Source organism: Mixophyes fleayi, chromosome 3 (genome assembly GCF_038048845.1).
Source record: "Mixophyes fleayi isolate aMixFle1 chromosome 3, aMixFle1.hap1, whole genome shotgun sequence".
Lineage (NCBI taxonomy): Eukaryota > Metazoa > Chordata > Amphibia > Anura > Limnodynastidae > Mixophyes > Mixophyes fleayi.
Window position 1 is genome coordinate 75377878 of NC_134404.1, and position 17404 is coordinate 75395281.

Here is a 17404-nt window from a genome sequence, read left to right on the forward strand (position 1 = left end):
CAAATTGGTAGAAATCCAGCCATTTGGCCCGAAGGACCGGATCACTTACGGTATGATCCACCACAGTCTGGAAGATTATCACATGCACAGTCCAACAGCGGTCATCTTCTGACCATATTCTGAACAATGATCGGATCAATTCCAATCAGGTTATTGCGTATCATACAGCCAATATTCTTACCAGATTTTCTTCTCTGTAGAGCATATAACAGCAATTCAAGAATAATTGTTTCATCTTTATCAATGTAAAGGATATATCAAATATGTGCAGATATTTATAATACACCGTTGCCAGGACGCGCATATTGCATCATCTATATTACCCTTATAAGGCAAACATGTAAACAATAACACACAGGTCATCAGAAACCAGTCATCCTAACAGTATTCATAATAAAGCACTAAGATTAGTCAACTACACATTGCTAGAGGGTGACCACTTATCACCATATTCCGATTTCCTTTAATATGGCGGTTTCGAGATTTTTTCATGACACCTTTGAGATCCTCATCAATGATATTAATTGGATCATAACTACAATCAAAAGTTTCCTCTACTATTTCTATTATAGCTTATCTATATGACAGCATTGATGCAACTCCAAAAACGGGACACAGTGGATGATAAACAAAATTAATAATTCTCACAGCGCCCCAATACAATCACAGTAGCCTTACCGCCCCAAATAGGATTACCACTAATCCATATAGAACAAATAATAAACAAAAGAGGTTTAATAGTTGGCGCTGAATTTTGTCACATGGACTCAAATAATATTAATATTCACTATGAGCGACATACAACCTCCATATAAATCCAAGCTAGAAATATGATCTTCTTTCTCTTGCTTAGCCTTTGTACCATGATCGAGCCGAGGAGCCTTCATAGAGACACCTTGTTGAACAGAGACGGAAGTAATAAAGGTAAAAAGAATCCATCAAGTGTAGCGTTTATTTCTAAATATAGTGCTATATTATATATATATATATATATATATATATATATATATATATATATATATATATATATATATATATATATATATATACATACACACACACACACATACATACATACACACACACACACACACACACACACACACAAGTTAACCCGTGCATGATACTCATGCATTCTAGTCAAATCAAGCTACTTAAGGTCTTCAAAAAGGTTCTTGTCATGCATTTGGGCCTAGCCCAGGCCTCCTCAGGGGAAGAGCGTTACTTCCCGACGCCAGAGCCCTTTTTAATGTGTGTTCATGAGGTAAAATTACCTCACGAAAATGAGTTTGAGCCCGCAACTCGTAAATTTAGCCTTTACTACCCCTCCCACGGGGGGAAGGGGGGGATGATGGAAGTTAACTGACTTCACTATTCTAATTTTTTTGTCAAATAATGTCAGTATACCAAATTTCAGGTCAATTGGATGAGCCCTTTCTGAGAAAATAGTTTTTTCCACACACACACTAACACACGGCGCTAGGCTTTTACTTTTATATATTAGATAATGCTAAGAATTTAGTAGGTCAGTGTATAACTCCGCCCAGCAGGTGGCGCTGCAGCTTGTTTTTTTTTTTTTCACACACAGACTAACACACGCCGCTAGGCTTTTATATTATATAGAGATATATATATATATATATATATATATATTACACATACATACATATATACACACACACCAGTAATTTATGTGATGATTTAGTAACTACAACCCTGCCGAGAGGCTTGGGAGGCCTTTAGTTAGGGATTCTACAGGTGTGGACTATGTATCGGTTGTAGATTACTAAAGAGTGATACATCTAATATTGTGGAGGTAATTTGGAGATGGATGTAACTATACAGTGAAGGAATTCAGTACCTGCTATTCTATAAATGTAGTGTATGTCCTGGACTGTAAATGTGAAAAACAATATGTGGGGAAAACCATCCATCTGCTTAAAATACGCCTAGGTGAACATATTAGAAACATAAAAAAAAGGTTTCCCCAACAATTCTGTCTCTGCACATTTTTAAGAACATCATAATTGTTCCACTGATGGGTAGCATATTTTTGTGCAGTGAAATTAGTGAAGGAGAACAAGGAATATTACTGCTAGTTTTTCGAAAACAGAGATTAAATATATATATACACAATATGAAGACTTTGATACCACAGGGCTTAAACAGGGATTTCGTGCTGAAGTGGTTTTTGGAGGAATGAGACCGTGCCTCATGTGAGCAAATGATTATGAAATATTTAGAAGAATTTGACAACTAATATTGGTATTGTTCCAACTTATCGAAAATCTTTTTTTATTGAAGATGGAAAATATGCTTAATACAATGTATATTGATTGATATGGCTTCATGTGAATAATTCTAGGAACTATTTTTTTATTATAATAGGAGTGACCAATATAGATGTCATAATATGGATTGTGTGATTCTTTATTGAAAATAGAGGCTGATGTAGATATTAGATTGCTAGGGAAATCTATTGTTGGCCTACAATATGAAGAATCAGAACCTCCTTGTTGATTCCTATAGTGGGATTGTTAATAGAAGAAAGTATATCATATTGATAATATACATTACTCTATCCAGTTTTCACATAAGTTAAGTTATATATTGCTAATCCATTAGTGGATGAGGATTGTAATAATCTTGCTACCTTAGTGCTTTAATACTGTTTAGGATGACGGGTTTCTAGTATATTGTTTACACGTTTGCCTTATAAGGGTTATATAGATGACATAATATGTGCGTCCTGGCAACCGAGATTAGAGGACGCTAATAGTAGCTTCATGTGAGTATAGGGGATCATGTGGTTTGCCTATTTCTGGAAACGGAAGTTGACGTTGTTGTTACGTTGCCATGGCAATGTGGGGTAACATGAAATGTTTAAGTTGGAATTAAAATATAATTTAGCAATCACTGATATTCAAGGAAGTAAGAATGAGAGAATGAATGTTTGCGCAAGATCTGTACAAGTTTGATATATAGAGATTCTAGGCATAAACTGTTGCCATGATAACTATATATGGATCATGTATGTATATCTGTAAATTTATTTATATTTATGGCCAATGTGTATGCAATGTAATATCTGTAACCATCGTCACTAATAAAGATTGTCCGATGCGAATAGCGTGGTTCCAAAACACAAAGAGATTTAATAGCAAAATAAAAGAAAGTAGATCGATACCCTGCGCTCTGGATCCAGTAACAGCTAATCAATCCTGAAGTACGTGTGGTGAGAGAGACTGATACTGTCCAGTGACTTTTTATACAGTTTGAGTTGGGAAAAAAAACAGTGATGAGGTCACAATGTACACAAAGATAACTCTAAGATAATTCTTCATTGGTTCAGGTTTTAAGATAGTCCAGTACAATGCAGGCATAAATCAGTTCAAACGATGCTTCTCCACTCCAACAGCTGTGTACGCGTCTTGCCTCAGGGAACTGCCAAAAATAACCTAATAACAGAGTATTTTTGAGTATTTATCTTATACTAATCATAACTTGCAATCGCAATGTGTGATTGCTTATCTGATGATACCGGATTCCTGCTGTTGAAATGTGGACTAATATAAGACCAAACACAATACATTTCTTAGAACAAGAATCATAAATATAAATATTGTATGTTTACCATTGTGTTATGAATCTCTAAATTCTTTTAAATGAACAGGGCCGGATTAACCATAGGGCTAACTGGGCTACAGCCCAGGGGCCTCGGGCATCCAGGGGGCCCTTTTAAGTGCTCACCAGCAGTGTTGATCGGTCAGAGACGGGGGCGCCCCCGGCCCGATCAATGCTGCTGAGCACTTTCACTTAGGTCCTTCCCCGGCGCGCTGTAGTCTCCTTACGGAGGAGATCTCGTGAGTCTCACTCTCACGAGATCTCAGTAAAGAGCATACAGCACGCCGGAGAAGGACTGCAGGAGGAGGAGCTAAGTGCCTTGGGGGCGGGTCAGCTCAGATCACGGGGGGGGGGGGGGGACCCTCACTGGGGAATGGAGGCCCCCTTAGCCCAGGGGCCTCCATTCCCTTAATCCGGCCCTGTACATGAATAATAAAAAAAATGTGAATTGGAAACTATATTAAAAGTGAACTATTTACAAATGTAAGTGTGAATGTAAGTGTATTTACTGTGTTTTCCTATGTGATTGCGTATTTAACATTTGTATGCCGATGCGTACGAATTGCAATCGTACGGGAAACTATAACAGATATCAATTTAAAATTACTTCATCCAATTATTTGTTTTCAACATCAATAATCTTAATTAATGATGTAATTGAACAATGATATGGATTGCATTGTTATTATGTATAGAATGTGTATTAAAAATGAATGTTTTTCATTGGAGAACGTGTATTATACATATCAGCACTTATCTGATACATCCTTTACCTTGATAAAGATCTGTTTAAAGATCAAAACGTGTTGGTGATTGGGAGATGTATTTATTGGACTGCCTTTCTTTTCTATCTACTTTCTGGAAGAGTTACATATACAGTCTGGCTGGAACGTGAAACAACTATACTCTATTTTTTGTTATATGCTCTACATAAGAGACAATATGGTAGGAATATTGGCTGTATTAAACACCTTAATGAGGGGCTGTATACGTTCGTAAGGTTTAATGTGAATTTTTAATAATATGTGAATGGACGTTATTGGGGAGAAAAAAAAAAAAAAAAAGGTAACCTACCCAGGTTTGCCTCCGTTTTCTATATTGTATTTATTCCTAAAGATCATGTATTACGGCTGAGTTTCATCTACTAATAAATGCATATTACCATTGGGGACTAAAGAAGGTTCGCCATCTGTTCACAATCATTGGGTGTATATATTAGGAATTTGGTGTTTTCACAAGGTGGCAGTATCTACAGTTGAAAAATGCTTATTATATGTACTTTACTATATGTGATTATTTTCTTTTTATGTGGAACCATTACTCTGTATTCGGAGGTACAAAAGTTCAGAGAGAGAAAAGAAAGAAGATGATCATATTTCTAGCTTGGACTTATATGGAGGTTGTATGTCACTCATGGTGAATATTAATATTATATGACTCCATGTGACAGAATCTAGCGCCAACTATCAAACCTCTTGTTTATTATATATGGATTAGTGGTCATCCTATTTGGTGCGGTAGGGCTGCTGTGATTGTATTGGGGCGCTCTAAGAATTATTAATTTTGTCTATTGCGTATCAGAGTCATTTTTGTCCCACATATGTTGTTATATATGGATACCACTTAAGAGTATTGTCCAACTGAGATACATAGTGGCAGTCTATAGGAGTAAATTCACAAAATGTTCCAATTGTACACAAAGCAAAAAAAAAAAAGTTACTACTTTCAACAATTGTAAAGCGCTACGGCATTTGCTGGGTTTTAATAAAGGTTGATGATGATCATAAGTTTTTTAAAAGTAATCTCAAAAAGTGGGTCTCCAGAATAAGTGAGATTTTTGGTTAAGTTTGGAAAAATTAATTTCTGCTGGGGTTTTTAAAAAAACGAAGTTAACATTTTGCTTCAATAAATTCACACTTATTTGACCATGATTAAACTTAGGTTTCTATGATAGGTTGAACTTGTGTGGAGTCTGAAAGGAAACATAAGATATATTTTATGACCCAAGCAAACTTCAGATCACATAGTTGACTCTGTTTCCAATTCCAAATTTCTGAAGGTCTCCAAAACTGGTCAACCACAAGATCCAGGGCAATACAGGAAGCATCCTGATATCCCGCACACATCATTTTTTGTTTTCTCAATAATAGCTGTATATCACGGAGCATGTATTGGATTTTCACTGCAGAACAAAAAGTATCACTTGGAGATATGTTTCCAGCTGGTGCTGATCTGGGTTGGTTTCTATTTTTTAGCCGACTGATGGAAAGCTGCCAGCACTTGGTGGCCTTGAAGAGAACAAGACGACAACATATCGGTTCAGCATATAAGACCGTTTCACTACATGGTTGTAAAAGGTGCGCCTCAGTGACCAGATGTAGGGCCACCCAAAACAATTATAGGGCCATGACCATTTTTTATTCTCTTGAAAGAATTTGAAAAAAATATGATTTCATGATAAAATTAAGATTAGAACTATAATGTTTTCATGTGGTTATAGTAAAACATCCGGCAGGTTAGAACGTAGCCCATTGTTTCACAAATGACTTAATGCATTTTTTTGCAGTAGTAAGAAGCCATGGGCCACCCACCCCACATGTCCCCCCCCCGATCCACACCTGTGGGCAGCCGTGCCCAGCTGTACAGATGTAGTACAGGCACAGCGGTGTGTCCCTGGGGCCTTGCAGAACAAAGATATAAGAAGTAATTAGACACTACGGCCAGTCATCCGAGACTGAAGCTTGAGTTCCCTAAATTGTGAGTTAAATCACTAGTTTTAAGCGATTTGCATGACTATTGTGAAATAGAGTATATAAAAGAGAGATAGCCATATACAGCACCAGGTTTCCAAATATCTGGCAAAATAAGTAAATAGACACAAAAAAAGACTGATTTCTGCAGTGTGAATTATAAAACAATAAATCGGTGAAAGATCTATTTTGTAAATTACTATTTAAAATTACCAAAAATAAATTCACAGTCAATTTTGCCTCAAAAGCTGTGAAAGGAGTGAGAAAACCCAACATTTGTAGGCCTATACAGAGCTCTTCCCATTAATTTCAATGGCCCAGTCATTTCTGTATGTATGTATGCATGTCTTAAAATGTTTAACGTACTTCCAGAAGACATATTGAACCTCAACATCCTACAACTCTGCATCAGAACCTGACTGCATGTGTCAGGATTTAAACCCCGTACCAGAGAGGCCACCAGACTAATAATTTGTGCCAAGGGGCAATGTGTTTCAAGTTCAAGTGCCATCATTTCCCCCATCATGCTTTGTTTTGTCATCATAATGCACAAGGGTCAAGGGCAGTCCTTCAACGGGCCGGGATTAGCTTGAGGAATCCATACCTATCAGTTGTACGGTGCCTGCAACAAGAAGAACCTTCACATCCTGATCCTTAACAGAAGATCCTGTGACCTTGTTTACAAGGAAGTATTGATATCATATATACAAATACATTGTAAATGAAGTAGTAATTTAAAAGAATGTAACTTTAAAAGAGTTATGATGAGGCCGCATTAATGTTAGAGCGGATCCGCTATGTGCCAATCCTGTGTCTTTCAACACAGTTTTTTAAAAAATTTAACCCTTGGATTAGTACAGGAAGAAAGAAAAGTGGATCCTATTTAGGAGTGCAAAAAGATGGGAATGAGGGTTTTGGTGTTTATTTTTTTTAACTTGGTCAGTGTGCTTGTTTGAAACTACAGGTACCAGCAGGCCCTAACTGCCAGGGCAGGCTGGTGCTTTTAGCTTCCCAAGCAACTCATGGGCTTAGTGGCACTTATAGTTTCACGTAGTAAACTAATGTTTTACTAATTTTAACTCATTATCCCAATCCACACTGGTCAGTTTGATTGGGAAGAGCCCCAGCGCCACTCATCCTTGAAGAAGGGCCTGCAATAATAATGCGGGCCCAATTCCTCTAGAGAATTCAGCCGCGTACTGACAAGACTAAAAGGTACGTGTACCCTTACTGTAGACCAGTTGTGTTTGCATGCCTCTGGGCCACCACTCCTGGTGCAGTGGTCACAAGTGCAGCTTATGCTAAAATTCCCACGTGGTATTACTGTGCATGCAGTATGTATATAAATTCAGAAAATATTGTTGCGTTTGTTTACTTTTATCTTTACCTTTAGCTGATATGATGATCATAGTGATAATAGGAAGAATAGCACATTCCCTGCACAGAGAATATAGGAAGACGCCTTCGGCTGTGTCTCCGGTACCTCTGACAGCCGTTTCTATGGCAACAAAACCAGAGAAGACTCTGGGCTGACGAAGTCACTAAAAATAAGTCTGTCTACAGAGGGGGAAACATAGGAAGTAACAGAGTTCAGAGCCAGATCACTGTGTACTGCAATAACAACATACAGATGATCCCGCTGTACATAGATTAGAAGAATGTTATTATTCATACACATATGCATGACTTGCACAAATCATGTGCACATTATAATATATTTTGTTTTTGAAAAATACTCATCTACAACATACCAAGACAGCTACAGACTGTCTCAGCTGATTAGAAGACACAGAAATCAGACTGTAGTGTTAGTGCAGCCTTGCTTCAAATGTGATTTGAGAGGAAAATTATGCACATATTTCTGAGGTGGGACTAAACTCATAAAATAATAACTTATTCTCATGTATGGAGAACTCTACACCTGAAGCTCCCACATCCCGCTTACTTCCCTAGTGAAGTGGGTGGGGCTTGATGACACAATTCAAAGTGAATCACTTCATCCTGGCTGACGCAGGAAATCACAGCACTGCACCGCAGAAGATGGGGCTACGATGATTCATTGGATGTGGCCAATCCCCCCCCCACAGACTTATCACTAGGACCTCCCATCCTTCCCAAACGTCAGTCTGTGCAAGCTTCACCTGAAAGAGACCATTCCTGGGTGTCTCCCCCCTTATGTTACGGATCTCCTGCCTCACTAGTACAGTGTATAAAGCTAGCCACATGGGACTGAGCAAAATATAGTATGTGGCTCAATTTGAAAGCCCTGGGCCACATACTGTAACAAATAGTAAAGTCTGCTGTGCTATATAATGTTGACTGCCATTTATATGTTATTTATAAAAGACCTGCAATGTCGGATGGACAGTGCACATAAACCACAATCATTTTGTAATGGAAAGGCCATGCATTCTAAAACATCAAGGAATGCTTCGAAAACGGGCCATCTCCACCCCCATTCTCATTACAATACTATTGATCTAATAAACTTCTGCTCTTTTGCAAACACTGCCATCTTGCTCTGTAAAACCACACACTTTGGAAGAAATCGACGCACTTGCACAAATTAAAGCACACAGGAGCTCCAAAGCGGCTTTTGTACCACACAGCAAATGTTTTCAATTTTATTAATTACCTCTATTGTGTGCACATTTTCATCGTGTTTATAATATATCTAAATTACCTAAAAACAATGTGTCACGTTCAGGAGTCAAATATTGTACTTTGATATGGTCATTCTCTATAGCTCAAGATAACAATAAACAGTGTAACATGATGTTATCACAACCAGCTGTATTAGTAATAAGAGAACTTCAATAAACACACAAAGTACAAGTGGACATGTCCACATTTCCCCTGTGTGTCTCAATTATATCATATCACTCTCAATATAACCTGTGGACCGTTGTATTGTTAGATGTAATTTCCCACAGTGGGCTCTTTAAACTATCCACAAATAAATTTACACACATACATACCTTACTCAGGGCCCTCTTAAGAACATCTTGGGCCCCCGGGCACAGCAGTGCACCGGGGCCCCTATATATACACACAATTTTTTTAAAAAATGATTATATATATGGGCCCTGCAGCCCAGGGGGGCCCGTCGGAGGCAGCAAAAAAAAAAAAAAAAACCTGGAAAAAAAAAAAAAAGAAAAAAAAAAAGACAATACTTACCTTGCGGTCAGCTGGCGATCCGGCTCCCTTCCTGGTCTCCTCCTGCGTCGCGCTCCGCAATGGATGTCGGGCGGGCGTGATGACGTCACGCCCGACATGCACAGCGAGCGCCGTACGGAGGAGGAGGAGACCATGGAGGGAGCCGGATCGCCAGCTGACCGCAAGGTAAGTATTGTCTTTTTTTTTCTTTTCCAGGTTTTTTTTTTTTTGCTGCCTCCGCCTGGCCCCCCTGGGCTGCAGGGCCCCCGGGCACCTGCCCATTGTGCCCAATGGGAAAGACGGCCCTGACCTTACTGTGTTTTTAAATGTGAAGTAACACACTAGTATAGGCAGCATTTAAAAGCTCAGCTGTGCATTATTTATACACATACATCCACAATCCTCCAGGGTGACTGCTTTTATATAGGTCACAAGACGCAAATTTTTTTTTAGTATTTTTGTTTATTAAGCATTTTTAAAAAGGAGAGAAATACAAATCTCTACTGTGTAGCAGGTTTGTGTTTTGTGGGCCAAACATATAGCGATATCGGGCAGACATCTCCCGACCACAGGTCTCAGTGACGTCGGAAGATATACGTTTACTCTGCCCGAGCGCCAAACAGCTGGATCTTACCCAGTTTGTCTCCTTATTCACGTGGCAATGTGGAGCAGCAATGAGTGGTAGAATCACAACTTGTGACTAGCATTTCTCTGAGACACCTTATACACAAGAGGTGTTGGATACCAGGGTGGTGTTAGGACTACTCTTATGGATATTGTGGTTGCCTATTGGTCACATTATATGCATTTGTGTTAAGGATATACTGGCCTATTTTGTATTTTTCCAGGTGATATCAGGGTGCCTGGCCAAACCCCCTTTGATATATACCCTCCTTCCCTTCACCCACCTAATTCAGGTACTTGGTATAAAAAGCAAGAAAGTAATTCTCTATTACGAAGAGAAAGCCTGATGAATGTCAGCTTATAGGGCTAGTGGTAGGGACTCAATAAAAAAAAAGCACAATGATGCCTATTTTATATAACGGATTTAATTTATTAATTCATTAGCAGTACAGGCTAGTTTGCAGTCATTACGTATAAAAATATAAGTGCTATTATAAGATACTCTATTAATGCGGTACATATTGTGGGCAGTGTAACCTCTGCCTGCAGCAACTAAGGTGAAGGAATGAGAAATGAAGCAGAGAAGCTACAGGTATTATTTAAACACACTGTATGAATGTGCCGTATATTATTATCATTCTCGGACATTACTAAGAACCAAACAGAAAAGTAACAGACCAGAAAACAATCTGCAATTCTATTTTACCTCGACATGGAGGGTCCCATGTGTATCCATGGATTCATCTAAGGGCATCAGAATACATAGAAGGATAACATTTAAGTTATGGGACCATATATTTGTGGAGTCCTAGAGATTGTGTGCAGTTTATCTTTGCCTTGGGTGCCAAAACACCTTCTCTGTGATGAAAATGATGTGTACCACTTTATCTGTCCACATGATAGTCCGTTACCATTAGCTGTATAATGAGAATCATTCTTAACCTTTATCATGTAAGCTAGGTCAGCTCTTGCTACTTATACATGTAATTACTGTTCAGAAATAAGCCACAATTTCCATTTAAAATTTTAAAATGTTCCCTGTGGAGTTCCAATTTTCCTTAAAAGAAAACTACAATTCAAGATGGGGAGATTAAATAAATAATGGCGATACTCACACACCATACAAAAATCATCCGCCTAGCGATAAAAGAATCAAGGTTCCAAAAAATGAAAGGTAGGAATGTGATGTAAAATACTTCTTGTCCCAGAGCAGCAGCAAATCGGAAAAGGTAATACAGTGAGTAGTTTTGCACCTCGTACTTCCTGGCCTGCTCCTGCAAGTAATACAAAAAAATAACAATTATAAATTTATCAATATCATAGAAAACTGAAGGCAAGATATTCCTGAATTTCATATTGTGACGAATAGTGGATTTGGTTTGGAGTTCTGAAGAAATCCAGACATTCTTAAAAGGATTTGGCTTTGGCTTCTCCAACACCAAACTGAATCTGTGCACAGATCCAAATGATCTAAGAATTGGTGCAGTTTACTGACAGCGGAACTGTAGCACTTGTCATCACGTGTGATGGGTACTCTCTTGACCTTGTCATCTCCTGCTACTGTTCCATCTCTAGTTTCTCCAATTCAGCCTTCCCACTCTCCTACCACAACCTCCTTTCCTTCAGCCTCACCTTACCTCATGCCCTTCCCCCTGCACCCAAATACACACGTACACAACGAAACCTAAGTAATCTTAACCCAATCCATTTCTCATTTTCACTAAAACAACTATTTTCTTAAATGACTGCATTGTCCTGTCCTAATCAGGCTGTCTCTTTCTATAAAAAAAAAAACCTCACTTCATCCCTAGAATGCAGCTCCAGCTACTACATATAGTCTCCGATGATACAAACCCCAACCATAGCACAACAAACGGACCCGCTACCTGCAAAAGTGCAGAGAGCCACTGGAGGAAATCTCGTTCCTATCCCAATTTCCTCCACTATAAATTCATCCTTTCATCTTACAGCACTACCCTTTCAATTGCCAGACAAACATTCTTCAAATCTTTGCCACCTTCAATTCACTTCTCTTTACTTTTTTCATTGTACACCTGTTCTCTTGGTGCACTAATTCACTCCTTCAGCCTCCAATACCACCTCTACGCTGATGACACCCAAATCTATATCTCTTCCCCTGACTTCTCTCCTTCTGTACCATCTCGTGTATCAACTGTCTTTCTGCCATCTCCACATGGATGTCCCAATGCTACCTAAAGCTCACCATGGCCAAAACAGAGCTTATTATTTTCCCTCCTGCCGGAGTCACCACCTGCCCACAAATCTCCCTCACTGTCAATAAAACCACAATTTCCTCAGTCTCCCAAGCTCGTTGCCTCGGTGTCACACTGACTCCACGCTCTGCTTTATTCCTCACATCCAGACTCTCTCCCAGTCTTGTTGACTCCACCTTAAAAGCATTTCCAGAATACACCCTTTTCTTACTCAACATGCTACCAAAACTCTTATCCATTCTCTCAACATATCCTGTCTTGACTATTGCAACCTCCTGCTATCTGGCATTCCTGACACCCATATATCCACACTTCAATCCATCCCAAATGCTGCTGCAAGACTGATCTTCCTCTCTCAGCGCTCCACATCTGGTGCACCACTTTGCAAATCCATACACTGGCTTCCTGTGTCATCCAGAGTCAAATTCAATATACTCACCCTTACCTACAAAGCCCTCAACAACAACAACACTAACCCTGCATACATCTGAAATCTCATATGAAAATACTCTCTTTCGCCCTTTTAAATCTACCTCTGACCTGTGCCTTTTCTCGTCTCTGGTGACCACCTCTCATTTCTGCCTATAAGACTTCTCCCGTGCTGCTCCCCACTTCTGGAATTCCCTACTACGCTCAATCAGACGTTCCTACAGCCTTCAAATCTTTAGATGCTCTTTGAAAACCCATCTCTTTTTTAGAGGTGACCTTATCCTTGATAACACTATGCACACTAATGCACCCTCATGACTATCCCAATCTCCACTCAGACACATTTACTCCTCGTTTCACAGCTGTGCCCTCTTCCCTTTAGAATGTAAGCTCTCTAATGAGCAGGGTCCTTCATACCCTTTGTTTTTAAGTCTGCATTTGTTTTGTCTACCTTGTATGTCCCTGTTTTATGTATACCCTGTTTTCTCTACTGTACGCCGCTGCGGAGCACTGTGGCGCCTTACAAATCCACGATAATAATAATAATCACCGCCGCTGTGACTGCATCATGAATTTATTGGGAACTATTAGAGCTAAGTACTCACAGGCCAGTATGACCCCAACAGCAGTACTTCTTCCCAGTACCTTCACATTGCTTCCAACTTCATGCATGGCCAGTGAGCACTGGCTCATTCCTGAATGATCTCTGAACATTGGGAGCGCAATATGGAGATTCGGAAGGTGACTGGTATGTTGCATAGGTCTATTGTTAGGGATCATCATCATCATTTATTTATATAGCGCCAGCAAATTCCGTAGCGCTTAACAATTGGGAAGAAACATTAATAAGACAATACTGGCTAATACAGACAGATAGAGAGGAAAGCTTACAATCTATAGGAGATGATGTGCTATATCATGCTGTCCCATACATCTATGCATCTTTTGAAAGGATATTAAAGAAAAACAAAACATACAGGCAAGAAGTTTTTTTTCCTTTGAGAGGGTTCATATTGGGTTCGGGATGTAGCCAAATCCATTTCAGAGGATTCAGCAAAATCCATTTCAAAGTCTTGTACAGTTATTTCATGTCATGTAACAGGTGGGAGATTTGAAAAAAGCAGAACATTGGTTCCCTACAGTGGTGCCCGTATAATTGGTGGTATTGCTGTAGTGTGAGGGTGGTGATTATGTTGTAGTGTTTGGGGATTAGTATTGCTAATAAGTAGGAGAGGGTATTGCTGTAATGTGGGGGGTCATGCTGGTTGCTGTAATGTGGGGGGGGGGGGGTCGATGCTGGTTGCTGTAATGTGGGGGGTCGATGCTGGTTGCTGTAATGTGGGGGGTGATGCTGGTTGCTGTAATGTGGGGGGTGATGCTGGTTGCTGTAATGTGGGGGGTCATGCTGGTTGCTGTAATGTGGGGGGGTCGGGTGATGCTGGTTGCTGTAATGTGGGGGGGTCATGCTGGTTGCTGTAATGTGGGGGGTGATGCTGGACGCTGTAATGTGGGGGGTGATGCTGGACGCTGTAATGTGGGGGGGGTCATGCTGGTTGCTGTAATGTGGGGGGTGATGCTGGACGCTGTAATGTGGGGGGTGATGCTGGACGCTGTAATGTGGGGGGTGATGCTGGACGCTGTAATGTGGGGGGTGATGCTGGACGCTGTAATGTGGGGGGTGATGCTGGACGCTGTAATGTGGGGGGTGATGCTGGACGCTGTAATGTGGGGGTGATGCTGGACGCTGTAATGTGGGGGGTGATGCTGGACGCTGTAATGTGGGGGGTGATGCTGGACGCTGTAATGTGGGGGGTGATGCTGGATGCTGTAATGTGGGGGGTGATGCTGGATGCTGTAATGTGGGGGGTGATGCTGGATGCTGTAATGTGGGGGGTGATGCTGGATGCTGTAATGTGGGGGGTGATGGTGATGCTGTAATGTGGGGGTCGATGCTGGTTGCTGTAATGTGGGGGGTCATGTTGGTTGCTGTAATGTGGGGGGTCATGTTGGTTGCTGTAATGTGGGGGGTCATGTTGGTTGCTGTAATGTGGGGGGTCATGTTGGTTGCTGTAATGTGGGGGGTCATGTTGGTTGCTGTAATGTGGGGGGTCATGTTGGTTGCTGTAATGTGGGGGGTCATGTTGGTTGCTGTAATGTGGGGGGTCATGTTGGTTGCTGTAATGTGGGGGGTCATGTTGGTTGCTGTAATGTGGGGGGTGATGCTGGTTGCTGTAATGTGGGGGGTGATGCTGGTTGCTGTAATATGGGGGGGTGATGCTGGTTGCTGTAATGTGGGGGGGTGATGCTGGTTGCTGTAATGTGGGGGGTGATGCTGGTTGCTGTAATGTGGGGGGTGATGCTGGTTGCTGTAATGTGGGGGGTGATGCCGGATGCTGTAATGTGGGGGGTGATGCCGGATGCTGTAATGTGGGGGGTGATGCCGGATGCTGTAATGTGGGGGGTGATGCCGGATGCTGTAATGTGGGGGGTGATGCCGGATGCTGTAATGTGGGGAGTGATGCCGGATGCTGTAATGTGGGGAGTGATGCTGGTTGCTGTAATGTGGGGAGTGATGCTGGTTGCTGTAATGTGGGGAGTGATGCTGGTTGCTGTAATGTGGGGAGTGATGCTGGTTACTGTAATGTGGGGAGTGATGCTGGTTGCTGTAATGTGGGGGGTCATGTTGGTTGCTGTAATGTGGGGGGTCATGTTGGTTGCTGTAATGTGGGGAGTGATGCTGGTTGCTGTAATGTGGGGGGTTATTGATGTATTATAAGAGTGTGTTTTATGCATTTCCCTTGTGCTCCAGGTGCTTTGCAGAACAAGGGAAATGATCATGTGGTCAATAGACCATACATAAGTTTGTGCCGGTGCTTCATGTTGCACTGCACCAGCGACGTCACATCACGTGCAACAATGTCGTGCATGGAGCCCACAGCAGGTGGGCCTGTGCTCTGTAAATGCCATGGCTGATTTTAAGTCCCAGTCCGGCCCTGGGTGGGGTAGATCATGAATAACAAAAAGGCTAAAAGATAAGAAAAAAAATATATAGTTTAATATGTGTAAATGGATTACTGGGGAGACCCCAATAATATTGGATTAAGCATAAATCGCTTGACAAATGGGGGCCTCACAGTACCCCTAGCCCAGGGGTCTACAGTGTCTTAATCCAGCCCCGCATATAGTGCAGTGTTGGAGGTTCAGGATCCTCATTATTAACTGATTACAGCTAATTGTGTACAGGATTACTGCAAACAGCTTTTCATTGGGGAAGACTAATCTAATTGCAGCACCTTATTAGATTGGCTAGGGCTCTTGTCCAATCAGGTGCCAGATTCACTACTACAAATAGCATTTCCTTTACATTACATGCATAGCATAACATATGGGTATATCAATATCATCGGATGGAGTAACATAGTAGTAATATTGCTAAATATTGTTCGCAGTAATAAACACAGTAGTAGTAATGGCCAGTAATATGCTAGCAGTAGTAATTATGCCCCAGTAGTGATGCCCAGCAACAGGACTAATGGATAGCAACATTCCAACTGTATAATGTCCTGTAATATGAAATATAATATTGGTAGTAAAGCAATTAGATATATGTATGAAAATAAGTGGTTTGCTTTCTTTATGCTATTTATGACATTGAAATCATCAACATTTATTTATATAGCGCCACTAATTCCGCAGCACTGTACAGAGAACTCCCTCACATCAGTCCCTGTCCCATTAGAGCTTGCAATTTAAATTCCCTAACAGACACACACAGACTTGGGTCAATTTGTTAGCAGCCAATTAACCTACCAGTATGTTTTTGGAGTGTGGGAGGAAACCGGAGCACCCGGAGTAAACCCACGTTAACAGGGGGAGAACATACAAACTCCACACAGATAAGGCCATGGTCAGGAATCGAACTCATGACCCCAGTGCTGTAAGGCAAAAGTGCTAATCACTTAGCCACCACGCTGCTCACTAACATTGAAATTTTTTTTTTTTACTGTTCTTTTTTAGAACATAATAACCTGGCCTTTATCCAGCCACTAGATTACTTGACTCTCCAACGTCACTAGGTCTGGTACTAATTTTCATGACATCACAAGAATACTATACAGTAAATCCAACTCCCCATGTTTGCATGTGTTTCCTACGGGTGCTCCAGTTTCCTCCCACAGTCCAGAAACATACTGGTAGGTTAATTGTGTGCAGACAAAATGGTCCCTAGTTTGTGTGTGTTTAAGAGTATGTAGATTGCAATCTACCATTGGGCAGGGTTTGATATCAACAACTGCGTAATATGATTGGCGCTATATAAAACAACAATAATAATAACTATCAATGAAATAACTGTCAATATATTTAGAACACACAGATAACATTGTCACCATGGCTGAAGATGGGCTAATCTGGAAAAGGAAGGGTTAAAATTGTTCTAGTAAATATTGATTCAATAATGACCGGTATCCATGACATTGTCATTGATGGCTGTGGCCCTTGTACCCTTTCTAAGTTGCTAGTGACATGTGATGCTCTGGAATTAATAGGCATCCTTAATGCTTTAAAACAGGCCATATTAACCCAGGA

The 17404-nt window shown here is 40.7% G+C and overlaps 1 protein-coding gene across 6 annotated transcripts in view; it reads right to left on the reverse strand.

Moving 5' to 3' along the window:
* Positions 1 to 17404, reverse strand: part of SGPP2 (sphingosine-1-phosphate phosphatase 2) — a 99554-nt gene that overhangs the window by 9866 nt on the left and 72284 nt on the right. For 4 of the 6 annotated variants that reach the window (XM_075201861.1, XM_075201862.1, XM_075201859.1 and 1 more), the window contains exon 2: positions 11270 to 11428. The exons of 1 other annotated variant lie outside the window; for it this stretch is intronic. In XM_075201861.1, coding sequence (XP_075057962.1) covers positions 11270 to 11428 — 159 coding nt within the window. Of the gene's footprint in view, positions 1 to 7761; positions 7872 to 11269; positions 11429 to 17404 lie in introns of those variants that run through there. One more of the 6 variants, XM_075201863.1, reaches the window with a different exon arrangement.